Here is a 14,249-nt window from a genome sequence, read left to right as displayed (position 1 = left end):
CAAATTATTTTGTAAACTGAATTAACTTATGTATAAATAAGACTTCGAAGTAACATTTTACATTCAAGCGTAAATATGTTTCTTATTTTATTATGAAAAAATATATAGTACTGATTTTTTTTTTCAAATAGAAAGCCCGTGCTTCAAAACAGCATACAAGGCTTTTTAAAATGTATAATTTAAGTATAAAATATAAGTAAAATTGCGATGTTTTATATTTATGTATAAAATATTGATAAGTCTCAAGTTTATGACGGTAAGAGTAACAGATTTAGGATCGCAATGTCAAAAAGTACTGCTAACTGCAACTATAGCTAACTCTAACTGATAGGTAAGGGAAAGGGAACCGTAGAGTAAAAGTTCAAAAAATGCCGCTATAAAGACAATTTTAATATAATGTAATGTTTTTGCAGGAAGATGAAATAATAAATACGATATAGGCTCAAATAATATGAGTAAGCGTAAAAATCCATCTGATAATAATAATCTCAATGCAGATTTTTGCGAATTCTTAATGGAATTGTCAGATTACGAGAAAAATGTAAGTCGTAATATTCATAAATTCAACGCTTACAAAAAAGCGGCTAGTGTTTTAGCTTCACATAGTAAAAGAATTCAATCGGGAGAAGAAGCTAAAAAATTAAATGGCATTGGAGAAAAGATTTCCAAAAAAATAGATGAATTTTTGAATACAGGAAAACTGAAAAAATTGGATGATATACATAATGACGAGAACGCTCAGATTATTAGCTTGTTGACACGAGTATCGGGTATTGGACCGGTAAAAGCGGCTGATCTTCTGAACATGGGTATAAAATCAATAGAAGATTTACGAAATAATAAAAATAAACTTAACCATCATCAAATTATTGGTTTAAAGTTAGTATAAAACACAAATTTGTAAAAACTAGTATTAAATGTTTATTAGTGCTCATAATATAAAGCCCCCATTAAATAAAAGAATCAAAATAGGGATTTTCAATATTGTATATGCTATTAATTTAAAGGTTGAGGGGAAAAAATTATTATGTGTGGTATTAGGATTAAAATTGTTAATTTAAATATTAAAAATAAATAATCTTTGTAAGCAATTAAGAAATAAGCTGAATGTAAATCTATTTCAGATACTTTGAAGACTTTGAAAAGATGATCCCGAGATCAGAGGTTCGAGAATTAGAAAATGTTATTACAAAAGAAATTAAAAATTTGGATCCTCAATTTACTATTACAATTTGTGGCAGTTATAGGTACTTACGTTTTTATAGTCCTCTGAAGGAAATATAAAATTATTTAATTTTTAGGGTTCGATTGGGCCTTTGGCTTGCGCCAGTACCTTCCTTAGTTACCTTTAATTGGAAACTAAAAATTTAGCTCAAATACCTTTGTTCTGATGGTTAATATTTATTATTTCTTTAGAAGGGGAAGATCTGAAAGTGGTGATATTGATGCCCAGGTTACTCATCCCACACTTAAATTAGGAGACAATAAAAATAAATGTCATGAAAAATTATTAAAGAATATAATAATGGCTTTAAAGGGATGCATTACAGATGTCATATCAATGGGTGAAACAAAATTTATGGTAAACATTATCTTTATGTAATAATATAACCTTTTATCCTCTATATCTTTAACTTATATGAAAAGAAGTTTTTCATTGTTAGTTTGGGCACCATGTAAACTAAGAAGTTATGTCTCTTGTGCATTAATACACTAGCTTGTTCATCCTTTTATTCTTATCTTTTCTCATTTATTTGTATGATGTATTTTGTATGCACGTATACTGGCCCAGTCAATTATCAGTTAAAATTGTTGTATCAAATGAACCTTTTGTGTTGTAATAAGCATATTTAAACATGTTGAGAAAATACAAAGATAAAAGTTTTCATACTTGAAAAATAGTTTCACATGAAAATTTAAATTAGTTAGCAAAACTAAGCTAGGAAAAAATTAAATTAATACAGAAAGTCAAATTCAAGAAAAATCCTTAGGGAGAATTAAATACCTTTTTATAACACATTAATGTACATTTTAAAAATATTTAATTTTACCTTCTTTTTTCTGACAGGGAGTGTGTCGTTTATCCAACAACCATCCGTTTCGTCGTTTAGACATACGTCTTATTCCCAAAGAGCAGTATTATTGTGCTGTTCTATACTTCACCGGGAGTGATGTCTTTAACAAAAATATGCGGTCTCATGCTCTTGAGAAATCTTTCACTCTAAATGAATACTCACTAAGGCCCATTGGAGTCACAGGTGAGAACAACCATACTAATGTTTGTATAACAGATTACTTGGCCAGAGACAGATATACTCTAATATTACACAATAACTATATTTCTATAGTTTTAACACATTCAATTAAGTAAAATCTCTGCAACTATTTATCATAATTTATTTCAAGAAAATTATAACAAAATTATAAATCATATATTTTTAAATACATTGAATTCTACTACAACATTTCTACAAAACAAATCATAAGTAAATCATAATCATATTATTAGCTAAACTGTTTTAATAACATAATTCAAATGATTATAGTAATTATGTAATTTAAACATAACTGGAAATATTTGTATTTTAAATCAGACAAAATATTGTCTTGATAAGGCAAAATGATGAACCTAATATAATGGCTGGTAATGGCTTTAATTTTTCATATCCACTTTTCTACTTTTGTTATTGTCTTGTCAAATATATTACATAGATTACATTGAGACGATTGAAAAAATAATGCAATTTTTTTTATAAATTATAAAAGTCAAAATTATAATTATCTAGCACTTCATTTGAAGGAGATCTTAAATCAGTACACTCTTAATAATATAAAAATATTTCTTTAAAGGAATTCCAGGTGAACCAGTGCAAATAGAATCGGAAGAAGAAATTTTTGACTACATTGACTACCCTTACCAGAAGCCAGAAGAGAGAAATATGTGAAATATATGTTTTAAATTATTGTTGTTATAAATATATGATGTAATACTGAGCTCAAATATTTTTCGCTTATTTAACATGACCATATGACCATATATACATATAACAATGGCAAACTTCACATTTTGTATTTGATAATTTTTTTACTTACAGATTAGTTTATTATTTTAAACAATTTTAACTTTATAAAAAAGGGGTTTTGAGATAATAAGTTTGGTATTTTTTGGTTTATAATAGTAATTTCAATAAACATTTATCTTAAATTTAATTACTTATTACGTTAACAATTGTTTATCACAAGTGCATTACAATTATAAAGCAAACTTCAAAAATATATATAAATTAATTATACAAAACATGTTAAAAGTAAACATATTGCTTATATAAACATTTACATATTATATCTATTTTTTAAAGAAATATAGATGTATATAAAAAAGTAGTTAGAGCATGTCCTCAACTAACCTAAATAAATTATAATGTGAGCAATGACTAAACGTTTAGTTAAAAAATAAATGGAATTATATTGGACTACCCTGTACTGTAACGGTAACACATTACCTTCAATCACATATCTTTATATATATTTAGATAGCTTTGGACGTGCAATACGAAGTAAAACGTTAAGTTAAAATACACAATAATATCTTATTTGCGTAGTACACGAAAGTTTATACAAGTACGAATGGAACGAAATAAATTATGTATTTATTGAAAAAATATTTAATAAAAAATATAAAGTAAGAATCAAATAGTAATATGTGACGTACGTGTGTTTTCCGTCACAAAATTGCTCTTGTGACGTCATAGTAGGTACTAAAGGTGGAAAGTTTAATTTTCATAATATTACGCCGCACTCATGGCATCTATCTTTATATTTATATATTCAAGTCAGTGCCTTCAAACAAAATAGTAATATCACAAATTATAATTAAAATACTATTCTAAATAAAATGAATAGTTCTTATTTCAAGAATAATTGACTTATAGTCTTAATTATTATCACAAGCTAAATGTCCGCGTCCGCTAGCGCCCCTAGCGGTCGGGATGCAGCAGGCGGTACAGGTGCGACGTGGGGTCGGCCAGAGCGTCCTCCGGCGCCCGCAGCTCCAGCAGGCGGCCCGCCCCCAGCACCAGCACGCGCGCGCACTCCAGCACGCCCGTCAGCCGGTGCGCCACGAACACCACCGTGCTGCCGCCGAACGAGCAGCGGATCGTGTCCAGGATCACGCGCTCGCTCTCCGCGTCGAGGTTGGCCGTCGCTTCGTCCACTAGCAATACCTACGAAACGATTTTTTTATAGTAAGCGATCGACCTTTATATTGATGAAAAAGCAATATCTGCATTGACGCGCGCGTTCGAACCTTGGCCCTCTGCAGTAATGCCCTGACGAGACACAGCATCTGTGCGTGTCCGCGCGACACGCCGAGCGCGGGCGCCGCCAGCCCGCCGCGCGACACCACCGCGTCCCGCGCGCCGCACGCCTCCAGCGCGCGCCACACCTCCGCGTCCAGGTACTGCCGCAGCGGGTCCACATTCTCGCGAATGCTGCCCGTGAAGATGAACGGCTCCTGCGGTATGATGCCGATCCGCGATCTGAGGGACGGATTACGATATCGAGGGGTGAGCGATTACTCGTCGACGGGACGTCGAGCGTGCGGCGTTGTGAGGACCTGAGCGCGTGGAGGTGCAGCGTGGACACGTCGACGCCGTCCACCAGCACCCGTCCGGCGCTGCAGGGCGCCAGGCGCAGCACGGCGCGCAGGAGCGAGCTCTTGCCGGCGCCCGTCCGGCCCACCACGGCCAGCCGCTCGCTCGGCCGGCTGGCGAATGTGAGCCCCCGCAGCGCCGCCTCGCTCTGCTCGCCGGTTCTGGACGACAATTGTCTATTACCTCGGATCGCACTTGTATTTAATGTCCATTGAACGGATTAAAACTTACCCATATTTAAGATAGACATCCTCAAAACTTATAACACCGTGCGAGGGCCACCCGTACGGTGGCGCTACTCCCTCCACTTTCTCGCTTTCGATCTGCCGAAGGGTTTCATGATTTTACTAAGTCACGTCGATCGCTCTCGCGCAAAAGCACGCTGAGCGGAAACATTCAGACGCAAACCTGCGTGATGTACTCGCCGACACGCTCGACGGCGATCATCTCCCGCTCCGTCTCGGTGAAGGCGTTCAGGACGTTGCTCAGCATCGACGTCATCGACAGCGCGTACGATATCGCGAGGCCCACGAGACCTGCGGGGAGAGCGGACGTTATTGCGCGGACCACAGCGGACGTGGCGGATCGGCCCACGTGGGCAGTACGCACCCGGGTCGGCGGCGTGCGTGGCGCGCTGCAGCACGGCCAGCAGCGCGGCGGCCACCACGGCGACGGCGGCCACGGCCTGCAGGCGCAGCGCCAGCCACTGCGCGGCCGCGGCGCCGCACAGCGCGGCGCGCTGCCAGCGCTCCACGCCCTCCTCGCCGCGCTCCGCCCAGCGCGCCGCCGCGCCCAGTGCGCGCACCGTGCTGAGCCCTGGGGGAGCGCCGAGAGTGAGTCCGCGTCACGAGCGTCGGGCCGTCGGGTGTGACCGGTGGCTACCTTCGAGGGTGTCGTTGAAGTGTACGTAGACCGGCGAGAGGGCGACGCTCTGCAGGCGCTTGAGCTGCCGCGAGGTGACTCGGTATCGGCGCTGTAATCTGCGTTAGGAGGGACTTTTCTCTAATTATATTCTTTAGGTTTCGAGGTTAGGAGGTTCGAATCGAATTTTTGGTACAACAATCGGAGGTTAATGATATTGATTTATCGATTTTAGAAGTGCATCGACACGTAGTAGTAATTCTATATAGAAATATATATACCATAAATAAATTATATAGAAAAGTCACACCTGTAATAAATAAAAGTCATAGGTAACACTCCCACTAGCAACCACGGTAGACCGTAGACAGTAACCGCCACCGCGCCTGAGTCATAGAAGAAGTAAACAATAAAAATAAGAAAAAAAATGTTAGTATAGAAAATGTGTATAGGCCGGGAGGCAATTGAAATTAAATTACAGAATAATGATTAGCCGTTTTATTACTATTTCTAGTAATTTATCTCGGATAATAAAAGATCTGATTAGGTTCTGGTCGTCAGCAAAGAAGGATTATTTATTATACGATTTAATTGTTAAACTCTCAGACTTAATACTCATTCCGAACTATGTATAAGAATTATTATAATCTCTTAGCTGTCGAAGACTTATAGGCATAAAATATACTTTTTACATTAAAATTACATTTTTAATTTATGAGGAAGTAATTGTCTTGGAATATAAAATAACATATTTTTTACGTTTTTATGGAAATTACATACATTACATTCGTCATTACATAATTTATTAATATTCAAACATTAATTTAGTAATATTTAGAACGAAAAATTACTAAATTTTTATAGATTTGTGCATATCCAAGTCCACCGCTAGTCTGGCGACTGTCGCTTTTCTTTCTCATATCAGGCGTACGTTATAAGCGAAACTATCTATTAAAATATATAGACACAAATAAAATACACTATATAAATAGAAAAAAGTAATTCTGCATAAATCATTTAACAGAGCTACCTCCCGTACTAAGTAGTATTCGAAATATACAATATCATAAATAATTAATGCTCACCCATCAAGGAAAACACTTGGGCAAGGAGGATATTTAAAATGAACGGCAGGGAGTCGTCGACGGTGTACGTGTCCGACGAAAACCTGTTAATGATGCGACCGTTCGGAGTCGTATCGAAAAATTTAATATTCGCCTGAAAATTAAAGAGAAATACAGATAAAACTCATCACCGGCAACGAGCTAAGCCTATAACCACATACCAGACACATACCTTCACGACATGTCTAAGGAGAACTTTGTGTATTTTTTCGGCTGCCTTGACGCCGCCATATGCAAACAAAAATGCTCGCATGATAGTAAATACTAAGTTCAATCCAGCGAGACCAAAATAAACCTCCATGTAATAAGTGTCGGTGATCGATGTCTTCCTCAGCTGCGGCTCCTGAACAAGATAAGCGTCGGTCCCGCTGGTATTGTCACTTGCGACATTGTATGCAGTCAATCCGGTTATTAGTTCCATCGTTTTGTTGGCGATGACGTGAACGATACTGTCGGCCATGTTGAAGCCGTGGTCGAGAATCGTCGTATTTTCGTGTGTATAATCAACCGATGATTGTAAAGTTGTCGTGTTCTTGCTCCCGCTTCGAACCCAAAACGTGAGCCACAGGAACGTGAAGTTCTGGGAGAGTTGCATGAGGACGAGGGAGATGATGATGGTCATCGTCAGGAATGCCCCCACGGAGCGCAAGTACAGACCGATCACCCACCAACCCACAGTACCTTCTGACATCGCTTCCTGTAAAATTTAATTCATATAAGTATTTAGCTAAGGATTATAATACTATATTTTATGAATAGCTACAACTTTATCATATAGCAATACAAAGTAAAATGAATATGACAGAAAGCAATTTTTATAATGTTTGTTTCAAAACTCACGTCGTTGTTCAAACTGTTTTGACTGACGTCGTCCTGGTCGTCGGACCGAGGCTCCGCTTCGTGAGCAGAGGGTTTTTCTTCGCCTATAGATTCGGTCTCGCTCGGTAAGAATTCCTCTATTTCGTGCAACACGGTGTCGGGGGAGCCCTGCGCGGCGACTCGGCCGTCGCGCAGCAGCAGCGCGCGGGCCGTGCGCGCCAGCTGGCGCGGCGAGTGCGTCACCAGCACGCGCGCCGTGTGGCGCAGCAGGCCCAGCACGCAGCGCTGCATGATGTGCGCCGCCACCGCCGCGTCCACGCCCGCCAGCACGTCGTCCAGCAGGTACACTGCCAGAGGCACACGCGTCACCTGTGCGTCGTTTACATCGCCGACGCCTCCGAATGGAGGTGACCATCCGTGAAAGGTTCTCGTTGATGCAATGCAACCTGTCGTTACCTTGCTTGTCCTGGTAGACGGCTCGCGCGAGCGCCACGCGTGCGCGCTGTCCGCCGCTCAGCGTGCAGCCGCCCTCGCCCACGTACGCGTTCCAGCCCAGCACGTTGAGGTCCTCTACAGAGATTCAAACATTTATAGAAACGCAGTAGGAGCATTTCAATTTACTTAAATTAACCTAACAACGTAAGACTTATAACATTATTAGCTATTACTACTACTTAACCAATACCGATATTATGTAGTTTGTAACGAATATTTGATAGTCGAGTACCCGTCAAAGCGCATGCGTCGATCACAGATCTAAACTTCGCCTCGTCGTACGGTTTTCCAAACAGTATATTATCGCGTATAGTTCCACGCACGAGCCAAGGCTGCTGAGATACGTAACCAAAACCTGTAAACAAAACGATAATGCTCAAAAAGGAAAATAATTACATAATTATGCTTTATATCAAATATATAAAGCATAATTATGTAATTCTTTTCCTTTTTGAGCACACAGATATACATATTGTATTATGATTTCATAAAGTCTTCGTCGTGTCGGGCAGTTAGCTTTAGACAAAAAAAATAATTTCATCTTGTGAAATGATATTTAAGAGATTCTAGTCTTTAATAAGTATATATAATGATTGTATACATTTTATAGTTTCGTTCAATATAAATATATTACTTGGTAGAGCTTTGTGCAAGCCTACCAGTCTCATCGTATATCCACTGCCAAACAGCAATGCTTAATGTATGTAGTTGTGTTCAAGTCTAATTGATGAGTGAGTGCCTAAATTAAGGCACATTACCAATATCTATGGGCAGTCAGGGCCGGACGGTAAGTTTAGGGGACCCTGGGCTAATACTACTTAGGGGCCCACCTAAGATGTATCTGAACTTAGACTTGAATTAAATTAATTGAATGGGTTTGATTAATTGCAGAACTAGCAGGCCTGCAAACCATACGATCTGTTTAATTTAATAAAGTTCTTTCGCATTATCGTCTATTTTTGACTTTGACTTGACTTAGCTGGGGGCCCCTTGAATCCACGGGGCCCTGGGCTCCCAAAAAGCTATATTGTAGATCCGGCCCTGTGGGCAGTGGTGACCACTTACCATCAGATGGCCCAATTGCCAGTTCGCCTACCTATATCACGTAGAAAAAAAGAACAAGATAATAAATGAAATTAAAATACTCACTGTTCAGAGACTCAGGTATTTGTATGTCGCCGCTCTGTTTGATCATATCGCCGACGATAGCCAGCAACAAGGACGTCTTGCCGCTTCCCACGGGGCCGGCGATACCGATTAGCTCATCTTTGCCGATTTCTAAAGAAATATTCTTTAACGTAAAGGGCTCTTGCATTGTCGCCTCGCCGGAAGACACCGAATCACTTCTGACAGTGCGTTTGGTCAACTTCTTTTTAGACTTTCCTTTATTTTTCTTTGGATTAATCGGCTTCCTCCGCACCGAAGGCTGCGCCCACGTGAATGAAGCATTCTTTAGGATAATAATTTTGTCTTCGTCTCTGTTTATATTCAGGCGGTCGTAGTAATGTTCACCGTTCATGTCTCTCAGCTAAAATCAATTGTACATTAGTAGATCTCGTTAGTCAATATATTGTTACTATTTTCAGTATCTATATTTCCACCACAAACACTCACATCCAGTAGTTTTTGTATCCGTTTTATAGACACCCAGGCTTCGGTGATCCCGTTCAAGACCCAGGGGAATGCGTTTAATGGTGCTATTAACATATTTATCAATGCCACCGTTGTAAAAACCTGAAATAGAAAAATAAGTTTTGTACGTCGGTCATGACACTTCTAATCATTAGTTACCATCAAATATAACTACTTTCACTAAATCTGTGTAGCTGTATTCTGAATTGAAGACTAATTTCAGGCAGAGCGATGTAAAAAGATTGTTTTTTACTTCCACCTCTGACAGTATAGAGGAAAATGACAATTTCCCATAAGATATGTCTTCCAAAATCAAATTAAAAAAAATACGAGTGGTGTACGCACGGTGGGCGCGTCGAGCGGCAGCCCGCGCAGCGCGTGCGTGCCCAGCGTGAGCGCGGCCAGCAGCACGGGCGTGCAGGCCCACAGCACCACGCACACGGCGTCCAGGTACTTGCGCCCGCGCAGCCGCCGCAGCTCGCCCTGCCGCGCCTCTGCGCGGGAGGAATAGCCACGATAGTGTCGATAGTAGTCGAGTAACACTAACTTGTGGGAGGGTTTAATACAAGCCCTCCAGGGCACTCCGACCCACCTACCCACCGAGCACCAATACTTGGTATTGTTTTGTCCCAATTTGAAGGTTAAGTGAGCTAATTTAATAACAGACAAAGCCTCAGGGCTCGATTTGGGAGGCGCATGGGCGATGTGAGGGATGGTTATTATTTCTTATAGCCAATGTCTATGGGCGGTGATGAGACTCACCGTCGGGAGGCCTTTTTGCCCGTTTGTCTACTAATATAAAAAAGACATCATTGCAAACGTCAAACGTGCTCGTTGTTTTGTAATTAGTGTTTGTGTAAGTGGGCAACGAATAATAGATACTCGTTATTGTTTTGTAGTAAAGAAGCGACGGTTGAAAATTTCAAGAATTGAATGGTGAGACATACATAAGGCTCTGTTTACGTAGACAAAGAGCTATATTCAGTACATGTGGAGATTATGACGAAATAGTTTCGTACATTTCATTGTTTGTGTCCACAGTGCTTAGACGCAACATACATTACCTGATACTCTGTCGATGAAGTAGTCTTCCCAAACGTGTACTTTCACAGTCCGAATGCCGCGGAGCATGTCGCCTATCAAGCTGACGCGAGAATCTTTATGTTTCATCATCTCGGTACTCAGCTCGCCTATTTTATTAGCTATCAACTTGTTCACTGGTATCAACATTATAGAAAATCCTACGCCAGCCAAAAATGAGACCCCGACTTGTTGATAAAGAAGAAACAGGGTGATGAATAACTGAAATCGATTGACACGTTATTATATAATATAGGTATAATTAATGAATTCACTCGTATAGCCAGTGGTTAGAACGCCCAAATCTTAAGCGAAGTTTGTGATTTAAAATCCGAAGTATCACTGAATTTTTATGTATTCATTTGTGTTTATAACTAACCTTGCGCTCGGCGGTGAAGGAAAACATTGTGAGGAAATTTGTGTTTTGTTTTGGATGAAAATCTGCTCTCCGTTCAAACGGTTAGGCCTTCAACCAGCAAAGGTATCCAACAGGCTGCTAACTTACTAAAAGAGCCAAATTTGAAGTTAAAATGAATTACCTGCAGTGGTATACTCCATAAGGCATGGAAACTTGGACACGAGTTCACGATGCGATCTGTATCGGTCGACATGAAATTCGTTATTTCTCCAACACTAAAAGCCTTGTTGAGTTCAGTCGTCGTCACACTAAGAGTCTTTCTGAGAATCGTCGATACGATCGCTCCGCGCATTTTGAGCCCTATGATCGACATTAGCCAGTTAAATTGAACATTAAACAGAGAACCTATAACTGTGGCTGCGAGAAGTGTTGCCGCATATATATATCTGGAAATATATTATTTTAAATTATTAAAAAACAAGACGATCGAATGGAACATAGCCAAAGTTTTATTGATGATATTTTTATTAGAATATTAAATGCCCTAATAAGCCGTAATAACATAATAAATCCACGCAACCCGGCACACTTATTCGTACAGTTTTACTTAAATTGCGACGATCGAATAAGCTGTTGCGCCCGCAGAAAATTTTATTTATTTATTTACAAGCCTAAGGTCAGAGATTAAATTTAAGAATACTCACCCATAATGTTGGTCAATACTAGTATCTTCAACAAAAGTAATTAATTTATTGAGTAATATCGGTCCGGCAAAGCCAGCCATATCTGCAACCAGCTTCAACATTCCAATGCTATAGAACTGAACAGCAAAGCAATGATGTAAGGCACGTAGCAGGGACACGTTCTGACGACGTGCTGGACGCAGCAGTACTCTGGATGTTGGTGTTACTGGAGTTGATATCTGTGGCTGTGTCTCACCTGTAGCTCCATAGCCTAAAATTTCTTATATATTATTTCACATAAGCGGACAGGCAAATGGATCACCATTCTCTCATCCCCAATGCAGCACCATCATTGGGAACTAAGAAGTTATGTCCCATGGCGCATGCAAATATATTAAGCTATTAATTATATTAAAAATAAGTGATTTTAAAAACAAGGATTATGACTTACTGCACAATATTATACTTCATTAAGAGTTATCTTTCAAATTATATTCATTTAACTTTCAAACATATTAAGACCAAAATAAAAAGAAAATATATGTATAGATCTTTACAACAATTATATATATAAGTTTAACTTTTAATTCAATTTAAAAAAAAGAAGAATGGTCGAAAATTTTAAAATATTTTACCAGAGCCTATAAAAGGTTCATGTGGCACTTCAGTAAATTGTTGATAATTATCAACATTTCCGATCAGTGCTTTGTCCATTCTCGCCCCAACATAAGAACATCTATATTTTGCCGGGATATCATACAGTTCTTCTGGATCTTGCAGCTTGTTATCATATCCTTAAAACAGATCATCAGTAGTTTGTAAATAAGACATTGTAATAAAACAAAAAAAAAAAACAAACAATTATTTGATTATTGGTTTCTTTTGTTTGATTACAATAATATTTTAATTACTTTACAGAAACCTGGATAGTTTATGTTGAGATGGATCAAAGATATAAAATGAAGGCTATTTATACTATTTGTAGGTTAAAATGTAGAGCATTTCTTTACTAATATTTCCTAATTCTGACACAATCTGAGGAAATCTATGAATGGATATATGATATAAAAGTACAAAAAACCAAACCTTTTTGGAGAAGTGGATTGACCCATGTGAAAGTAAGTTTGGACCAGTAACTAGCTCCTTGCATAGCAGTGCCAAGTATACCCTCGTCACCTTGTGGCAGGAGTGGTGTGTATTCACTCTAAAACATTTCATTTATTAATATTTACAAAGCTTTGCAAAAAATATTCTAGAAATTATATAATGACAGATCTTACATGTGAATGTTGTGAACCAACAAGGCATGGTGAGTAAAATGTTGGCCTTGAGTCACTCGATGGTAATAAAGTAAGGAAATATAACCCATGACAACATATTGAAGCAATATAAAAGTTATTTTGAGCTCCAGTTAGAATGGAACTGCGTAGTGCTATTATATTGAAGATTACTAGTAGAACCCACAATATAAGTTGACATAGAGGGCCCCGAGAACTATGTCCAAGGCGATGCTTTAAAGCCAAAACATAGCCAAAGTGAACTAGCCACGATAAACAAGATGCTCCGGCCGTAAAATAATCAATTGGAAGTAAAGTAAAGTCTTCATCAGTCAAGAAAATGTATAGTTCTATTATTGGAATAAAAGCCAGTAATAAAATTGCAAAACTACGTAATGCTATAGCTCGTTCTTGAATTTTCTCCCTGACTACCCAGTCTTTTCGGAATCCAACGTAGTATCCTGACGTGATGGCAAGGATAAAGTAAATTGGTATCTGTAAAAACAATTCTTGAAAACACATTCCGATATCTTTTGTTGAGTCGTTCCATGGTTGAAGACCTGAAGGGCCACATATATGCTCCCATTTCCATGTTAAATTAATAAACGAAGTCATTGTTAAAAAAACACTACAAGTTTACTAGTCTTTCTTCATAAACATTTTATTTTTATTTTATAAATCGTACACTGATTCTATTACTACTCATTATTTTTATAAAGATAATCTTCAATTTTGTCGAACGAAACTATCAGCAGTTACCACTAGCTTCAATTGTATGTTTTTTAAACACAATTATAATCCAAATATTATAAATACCTATAAAAGGTAAATCTGAAATCATAATAAATGTCAAATGACATTTGACAACAGTAACATGTGTTGCCAAAAATAAATGAATTTTTGCCATTAAAAATAAAAATACTGTAAGTTTAAATAAATGCATACATTGTACCTTTTTATTCTTTGTATACTTTTAAGTCAACAGATGGTGAGCAGATTTGTTTTTCACTGGATGATCCGAAAGTTGTTACTGATTCTGTCGCCAATGTGGTGCTTCAGGGTACAGAACTATTCATTTCATATTCTATAAGTCCCAGCCTTGGTTTGGTCCTTTCTACAATGAAGCCGAAAGCGTTAACGCTACCAAGTCCAGGCTATCCCATCAACGTCTCGTGATGTAAATAGCAGCGTAATCAGAAAGGAATATAACTCAGGCAGGCTAGGTCCTTCAAAACCGTCCTTGCTAAGGCGAAGTCGGATCACTTTGG

General features: G+C 38.6%; 2 protein-coding genes across 2 annotated transcripts; one reads left to right on the top strand and one right to left on the bottom strand.

Annotated features, from left to right (window-relative positions):
• Positions 1-342: 342 nt before the first annotated feature.
• On the top strand, positions 343-3,064 carry LOC113391980 (DNA polymerase beta-like). Its single transcript, XM_026628152.2, has 5 exons — positions 343-879; positions 1,125-1,247; positions 1,417-1,582; positions 2,069-2,258; positions 2,851-3,064. Exons 1-5 carry the CDS (start codon positions 452-454, stop codon positions 2,943-2,945), a joined length of 1,002 nt encoding a protein of 333 aa, XP_026483937.2. The 5' UTR covers positions 343-451; the 3' UTR covers positions 2,946-3,064.
• A 285-nt stretch (positions 3,065-3,349) lies between these two features.
• LOC113391932 (uncharacterized) lies at positions 3,350-13,766 on the bottom strand. The gene is made up of 22 exons (XM_026628097.2): positions 12,985-13,766; positions 12,791-12,908; positions 12,340-12,498; positions 11,726-11,975; positions 11,203-11,467; positions 10,648-10,885; positions 9,929-10,077; positions 9,566-9,685; positions 9,101-9,479; positions 8,184-8,306; positions 7,913-8,026; positions 7,478-7,803; positions 6,810-7,334; positions 6,599-6,731; positions 5,824-5,899; positions 5,535-5,632; positions 5,262-5,468; positions 5,061-5,188; positions 4,884-4,975; positions 4,616-4,813; positions 4,307-4,538; positions 3,350-4,223 (listed from the first exon to the last, which is right to left on the bottom strand). Exons 1-22 carry the CDS (start codon positions 13,594-13,596, stop codon positions 3,978-3,980), a joined length of 4,788 nt encoding a protein of 1,595 aa, XP_026483882.2. The 5' UTR covers positions 13,597-13,766; the 3' UTR covers positions 3,350-3,977.
• Positions 13,767-14,249: the final 483 nt, after the last annotated feature.

The sequence above is a fragment of the Vanessa tameamea genome, chromosome 10 (assembly GCF_037043105.1).
Source record: "Vanessa tameamea isolate UH-Manoa-2023 chromosome 10, ilVanTame1 primary haplotype, whole genome shotgun sequence".
Lineage (NCBI taxonomy): Eukaryota > Metazoa > Arthropoda > Insecta > Lepidoptera > Nymphalidae > Vanessa > Vanessa tameamea.
Note: the sequence above shows the minus strand (reverse complement) of the source record. Positions and strands in the feature narration are given on the sequence as shown.

Excerpts from the sequence above, each read along its gene's own strand:
- LOC113391980 (XM_026628152.2), top strand. The coding sequence starts at position 452 with ATGAGTAAGCGTAAAAATCCATCTGATAATAATAATCTCAATGCAGAT. Across the intron at positions 880-1,124 it reads CATCAAATTATTGGTTTAAA|ATACTTTGAAGACTTTGAAA; the intron begins GTTAGTATAAAA and ends AATCTATTTCAG. Across the intron at positions 1,248-1,416 it reads ACAATTTGTGGCAGTTATAG|AAGGGGAAGATCTGAAAGTG; the intron begins GTACTTACGTTT and ends TTATTTCTTTAG.
- LOC113391932 (XM_026628097.2), bottom strand. The coding sequence starts at position 13,596 with ATGACTTCGTTTATTAATTTAACATGGAAATGGGAGCATATATGTGGC. Across the intron at positions 12,909-12,984 it reads TTGGTTCACAACATTCACAT|AGTGAATACACACCACTCCT; the intron begins GTAAGATCTGTC and ends GAAATGTTTTAG. Across the intron at positions 5,900-6,598 it reads CCAAGTGTTTTCCTTGATGG|GCGCGGTGGCGGTTACTGTC; the intron begins GTGAGCATTAAT and ends TCTATGACTCAG.